This window comes from Rhinolophus sinicus, linkage group LG18 (genome assembly GCF_036562045.2).
Source record: "Rhinolophus sinicus isolate RSC01 linkage group LG18, ASM3656204v1, whole genome shotgun sequence".
NCBI classification, from domain to species: domain Eukaryota; kingdom Metazoa; phylum Chordata; class Mammalia; order Chiroptera; family Rhinolophidae; genus Rhinolophus; species Rhinolophus sinicus.
Window position 1 is genome coordinate 15088039 of NC_133767.1, and position 6000 is coordinate 15094038.

The 6000-nt window shown below is 52.3% G+C and overlaps 1 protein-coding gene across 5 annotated transcripts in view; it reads right to left on the reverse strand.

Annotated features, from left to right (window-relative positions):
- Nucleotides 1–4650, reverse strand: part of CRAMP1 (cramped chromatin regulator homolog 1) — a 59380-nt gene extending 54730 nt beyond the window's left edge. The window contains exons 1-2 of one of the 5 annotated variants that reach the window (XM_019713172.2): nt 4402–4650; nt 1964–2310 (exon numbers count right to left, since the gene is read on the reverse strand). In XM_019713172.2, coding sequence (XP_019568731.2) covers nt 1964–2309 — 346 coding nt within the window. In that variant the 5' untranslated portion in view covers nt 2310; nt 4402–4650. Of the gene's footprint in view, nt 1–1963; nt 2311–2675; nt 2782–4062; nt 4089–4401 lie in introns of those variants that run through there. The other 4 variants (XM_074322982.1, XM_074322983.1, XM_074322981.1 and 1 more) reach the window with 4 other exon arrangements.
- Nucleotides 4651–6000: the final 1350 nt, after the last annotated feature.

Here is a 6000-nt window from a genome sequence, read left to right on the forward strand (position 1 = left end):
GTAAAACTCACGGGTACCTGTTTTCAGACAGCTAATGCTGCCTTGCAGTCAAGATCTGTGTTCTTTCTAGTGGTGCAATCCTGCAGTATCACTGTCAGTGTTTTTCCCTAAGGTAAAGCAGATTCTAGAAAAAATAAATACAGATGGTACAATAAAATAAAAAAGTATATATTTGCTTGCTATAATAGGAAAATGCATAAGTCACAAGGAGCACAAATTCTCACAAATTTCCATTTTACTAATGGAAAGTCAATATCTGCTCCAAGCCACACACTGGGGACAGGAACCAAGGAAGGAAGTACCAAAGATCTGACGCGAGGCTGATCCAGGGAACCTTTTCCATCTAAGCAAGCCACATTCAACCACGCAGATGAAAGCATACATACCGTCATCACCTGACTGCCAAAACTATAACTGACCACTTGAGATTTAGCATCTCAAATACAGGTAGCCTTTAACAGAGTGCTTTTGCACCAGCACCTCGTCTCCTCTTAGCAACCACACCTCCAAAGAGTGGAGTGTCACTGCTGTTCCCCATTTCACAGGTGAGGACGCCTCTCTGATGAAAAAGCAGATTCAAGAGGTCAAGCAGTATATGGAGGTGAAAGGGCCAGGGTGGAGGCCGGGATCTCTAACTGAACTCCAGATCCAGGGCCTCTGAAGTCACAACGCCTCAAAGGCACTCAGGAGCTTACACATGACAGACACACCTGTAACTAGGAATGGAAAACTATTTTTCACAAAACAAATGAAGCCGGTAAAACAAATTGGTATTTTCCTAATTGATCAATGATCACATCCAAAATACACTCATATGAGGCAAGTTTTAGTTTCTGAAATATACTAAATTACCTATACTTACATCTTTAAGTAAGAATACTTACGTCGAAATGCTTTACCAAAAAATGAGTACGGCCATGATTTCAGAGGCCAGCCCTCCTCCGTTGAGAATGAAGCAGAAACAGCAAGTTTAATGGTACACACACATTTGGCACAGATCTCCAAAATAGGTTCTCTGTTAGCTTCTGAAATATTTCCTTTTTAAAACTATCAGGACCATCTAATAAATTTAAATGACCATTTCCCAAGGAGCTACATGAAAGCTTTTATTATGCAAAACTCACTAGAAACTGACATGATATTAATATTTGCTATATCTACCAAAGTGTTGCAAACTTGTCCTGAAACAAAAAGGATATTAAGAGTAATTCACTTGTACAATGAAGGAAAAGCAGAATGTTGAAACAGAAACAGATGAAAGAAGAAAACAATGGAGAACCAGCACAGCAGTAACAAAACTGACACGTGGTTTTCTTATTTTTGGTAGGAACCCTAGTAAAGCTGTAATATTTTCAACCATCTCCGAATACCGTCACAAACACTGTAGACTGTTGCTTATTTATATCAGGCCACAAATGTTTTCACTACCGTAGGGGAAATCCTTTCCATGGCACTGAAACTCAAAGGACCACGTCTTAATGCCCTTGATACTTTTGAGCCTAGAATACTTGAAGCAGAGGGTGATGAGCTCCAGTCAGATCCTGGGATCATTTTCAGTTTCTTATCAATCTTCCCCCCAAAGGAGTTTCAAAAGCCCATTCCTTTGTTGTATTTCCATCGTCTGGCAAAGAGAGACCACAGGTATTTTTTCTCTCCATTTCTAAACTATTGTCTGCTGTGTAAAATAGCCTACCATATAAATCATCAATGATCCTTTGAGATTAAAAAAAACCGAACCTTCAGGAATCTATTGTACCTGCCCAAAGAAAGGATACTTAAAGCCTCTTAGCAGAGTTTAAAAATAGAAAGAAACAGCCACTTTGGAGGAGGAAGGGGGCACGTCCCCTCCAGAGTGCGACCCCAAGTGAATGCTGGACACATGCGAGAGCGGGATCAGGAGCTGGGGTGGAGGCCAGGAGGCGAGCAGACTGCACACCCTGGAAGGCGCTGGGGTCCCCCGTACCTTTTCCGCGGGGCCCGGAGCTGCCAGCGCTGCTGCTCCCCCCGGCGCAGGACGAGTCCTTCCTGAGCCTCTTGCTCTGCGGCCTCACGCTGGACCGGAGGAAGTGGTGCTGGTCCTGGGGGCAGGCGGGCGGTGGGGATGGGGCCTGCGGGCCGCCCGCGGGGGCCGAGGGGCCGCCGCCACCGCCCCGGGGGGTTTTGCCGTCCCTCTTTGTGCCACCGCTGTCCTCCGCCGCGTCCCCGCCGCCGGCCCCCTCTCCCTCCAGTGCGTCCTCATCGGCTGCCCTCTTGCCCAGCCTCTTGAGCCCTTCCTCCCCGCCGCCGCCGTCTCCCAACTTCACTGTCATCCTGCGGGAGAGGAGAGGGGCCCCGGTGAGGCCGGCGCGGCCCGGAGCCGCCGCGAAGTTTAGCCGCCCGCCTCCCTCTCAACATGGCCGCCGTTGTTTGTTCCAGGTCCTCCCGCGGCCCGCCCGCCGCCGCCCGGCCGAGCCCGCCGTCCCGGACCCCGAACCCCTGCCCGCACCCCCGGCCGGACCCCGTGGCCCAGGACACAGCGGCGCCGGGACGGCGGGCGGCAGCTCGGTGGCCGCGCCCGGACGGCCCTGCCCGCGCGGCGCCCCAGCCCGGCGGGGTCGGGAGGGATCCGAGTCTGAGGTTCCAGGTTCGGGTTCCGGGGTCCTAGGGTCCCGGCGTCGCGGCCCAGAGCCACCTACCCGGAGGGGCCGCGGCTCATGGCCTGCGCGGCGAGCAGCCTGCGCGCTGGCCTCGCTCCCCGCGCTGCCTGGGCCGGCCGGGCCTCGGCGCCCGCGCCCCCCGACCCCACCCCTCCCCACCCCTCCGAACGCGCGGGGCTCCGGGCCCGCGCACCTGCCCCGCACGGCGGCCCCCAAAGTTGGCCCCTGAACGGGGTCTCGGGGCTCGGATCCACCCCCGCAGGGGAGAGGCGCCGAGTGTCCTGCGTGCACAGGGAGCTCCATAGTAGCCCGCGGCTGCCTGTCCGCCTGCTTATTTTTAAACAGACATAAAGAATAATAAGCTTGGGGTTTCTGGGAATCTTGCTTCCCAGGGTGGGAGATGTTGTGCTGCTATGGGGATTTACGAAAGAAAAATGTTTTTTTTGCAACAAAGGAGCCTGTTGCATGGAACAGGTTGGGGCCAACCCTGAAAGGGGCAGCACAGCTACGTCCAGGTCCCGATGCAAGCCTGGGTCGGAGAGAATTGCGTTAAAACTCTTGGTAACCATTAATGCAATGCTTGCATTAACTTTGGCACTCACTGTCCTGTGAAACGTCACGACAACAAAAAGCGATGACTCTTTAGACGTCTGCACCCCAGGAAGCAGACCAACTCAAAAAATAAAGCAAATCAGGTCCTTCGCTATCAGGGTAAAGCCCAGAAGAACGTGTGCAAGCGATGCAGCAAGAAAGAGCGTCCTCAACAGGTGTTGATGCTATGCCCGAAGTGTGTTTGACAAGCTCAACACAACGGCGAAGGACCATGACCTTTTCCGTTGAAAAGGAAAACCAGAACAAGCCGTCAAGGCGGACAACAAAACACAGCAACAGGTACCAGGGCCTCCCATAGAAAGATTGGGAATCCAGTAAAAAAACTCATAGCAATACCTACTCCTGCTCTGACGGATTCTGTCACAAAATGATCTGTACAATTTCCATCTGTGGTAAGGGCGCTGGCACATCATTTGAATTCATGCTAGTTTTTAAAAAAGACTGTCACAAGAATAGAACGATGCGAGACAAATATTCAAACGTACAGAACTTCATTGCACAGCCCTTCTCACTATTCATGGCCCAACCTGTCCATTTCCACTGAAGATACCGGAAAATATCTCAAAAGGCCTTGCTCCGGGGTATCATGTGGAAAAGCCTACTTCCAGGGGCCTGGCATCCCGAAGCGACCCCCAGTCACCCCTGGGCCCAGGCAGAGCACACAGCAGCCACAGCAGAATAAACTTGCCCGATTGCAAGACTGGAAGACACTTAAACTGATCGCAGAAGGGCGTGGGTTTTCACAATTAAAAGGATACTAACACATTCCAGAGTTTCCCCCTAAGGGAAAAGGTAAAAACACCGGGATGAAAACCTTTTACCGAAAACCTCCAACATCATCACTTCCTGATCGTGCCGAGGTGGAATCCCCTCAAGCCCAATCCCGGCTCGACACCGTCTGGTCACGTTTCGGGAAAAGGAAAAGCAACACCTTCCTCTCGAGCCGATTTCTGGCTGCACACAAAGCGCGCTGTCCACGCAACACTTCTCGGTCCCGGCTCCCCCGAATCGCTCCGACAAAGCACCGCGTGCGTAACCACCGCCGCAAGGATGCAGGCCGCTCCCCCGCAGCCCTGCTTCAGCTGGGAGCCCGGCCTTGCCGTGACAGCCGGGCGATGAGGCCCATCCCTTCCCAGTCCCAGCCTCCGGTCACCTTTTTCATCAATGCCTCGCAGCAGCCTGGCTTCCCGGACCCCCCCGGGGGCCTCCCGGGCGCCCGCAGATCCGGCCGGGCTGGGCAGCCCCGGGACCCGAGCTCTGGCTGCAGCGAGGCCGCGACTCCGATGTGGTACTCCCGCCTCGGATACAGTCGCCGAGCAACAGTCGTAGCCCCGGCACGTTCCCTCCGCGGCCGGGGTGCGACTGACTGGGCTGCCGGCGCCGCTGCTGCAGCCGCGCAGCCTCCCGCAGACCCGGCCCGCCGCGCTCAACAGCAGTTCCGGCTACGGCGGCCGGCGGAGACCGCAGAGGTGGTGCGCGGGGCGGGGCCCGGGCGGCGGACCGGGGAGGGGCGACAAGCGCGGGGACGAGCACGCTCAAAGTTTTCAGCGGGCGCACCCTCTAGAGGCGCTCCCATTGGCCAACAGCGAGCTAGCGCGCTTGCACGCACGGACGTTGGGCGGGGGCGGGAGGAGGGACTGCGACGCGGGTAATGTTGTGACACCGCCTAGCGTCCTTGCGGCCTGGTACGTCTCTCTGGATTGGTGGATCGACGGCCAATAAAATCAGCGCCAGGACTATGATTGGCTGGGGCCGTGTTGACGGATGCGTGAGAAGAAAACGCCGCCTCAGCTCCGAATCTTGAATCTGGCGCGAAAGAAAAGGTGTAAGAGTGCAACTGAGGCAGATAAACACACCCTTTATTTAGCGTGTGCTTTTGAAGCTATTTCGCGTAGTGGGTGGTGCTGAGCATTTAGGCCCTTTTTCTTCGTTAGGGAGGTAAAGGAGTGTCTTAAATTCTTGTGTTTATGGGGAGGGAATAAGAGTGAAGGTGTTTAAGGATACAAACTTGTATGAAATAGTAAAATAAGCCATAGCGATCTAATGACCAGTATAATGAATATAGACAATATTGTACTACAATTAATAATGTATATGAGCAATTATATTACAATAGGTAGAACACGCTGTATACCCTACATTTACACAATGTTACATGTCACATTTATTCAATAAAAAACGCTAGTGTTTATGAAAAGGGTGTTTTTAACAATAGAATCTTACTTGTCTGCCGGCCCCTATTCCGTCTCATCCAGTAGTATCTACATTTTCCTTTTGTTTTTTTCATTTAATCATGTGGACCTTTTTGCTACCTTTGGCTAGAGTAACTTTGTAAGATGACATTTGCTTTGTTTTTCAAAGTTAATTTCAAAGTTAGTTTAACCGCGCTGATCGTAAGGTCAGAGCGCACGTTGCTAGTGCCTTTTGGATACAGTCAGCCGCCAAGAAATCAGGTTCCCCAACCCATCCCATTGCCTAATGGGATGAGCGCGTACCAGTGGCTGCCATTTTTCTCATCAAAAGCATCCCTATGGCGCCCAAAGCGTTGAACGCATATGCATGTCATAAATTACCCAATAACGTCAAAGAAGTATGTTGAATCAATTGAATTGCTTTTTCTCAGAAATACTCTTGAACCAACTCCTGCTCCTTACGAGCAGACAAGCAGAGCATAGAACCAGCCTGGAGTCCAGAAGATGGAGCAATAAGAGGAGTCAGAGAAGAGAGATTCTTAAATAAAATGATGTTCCGT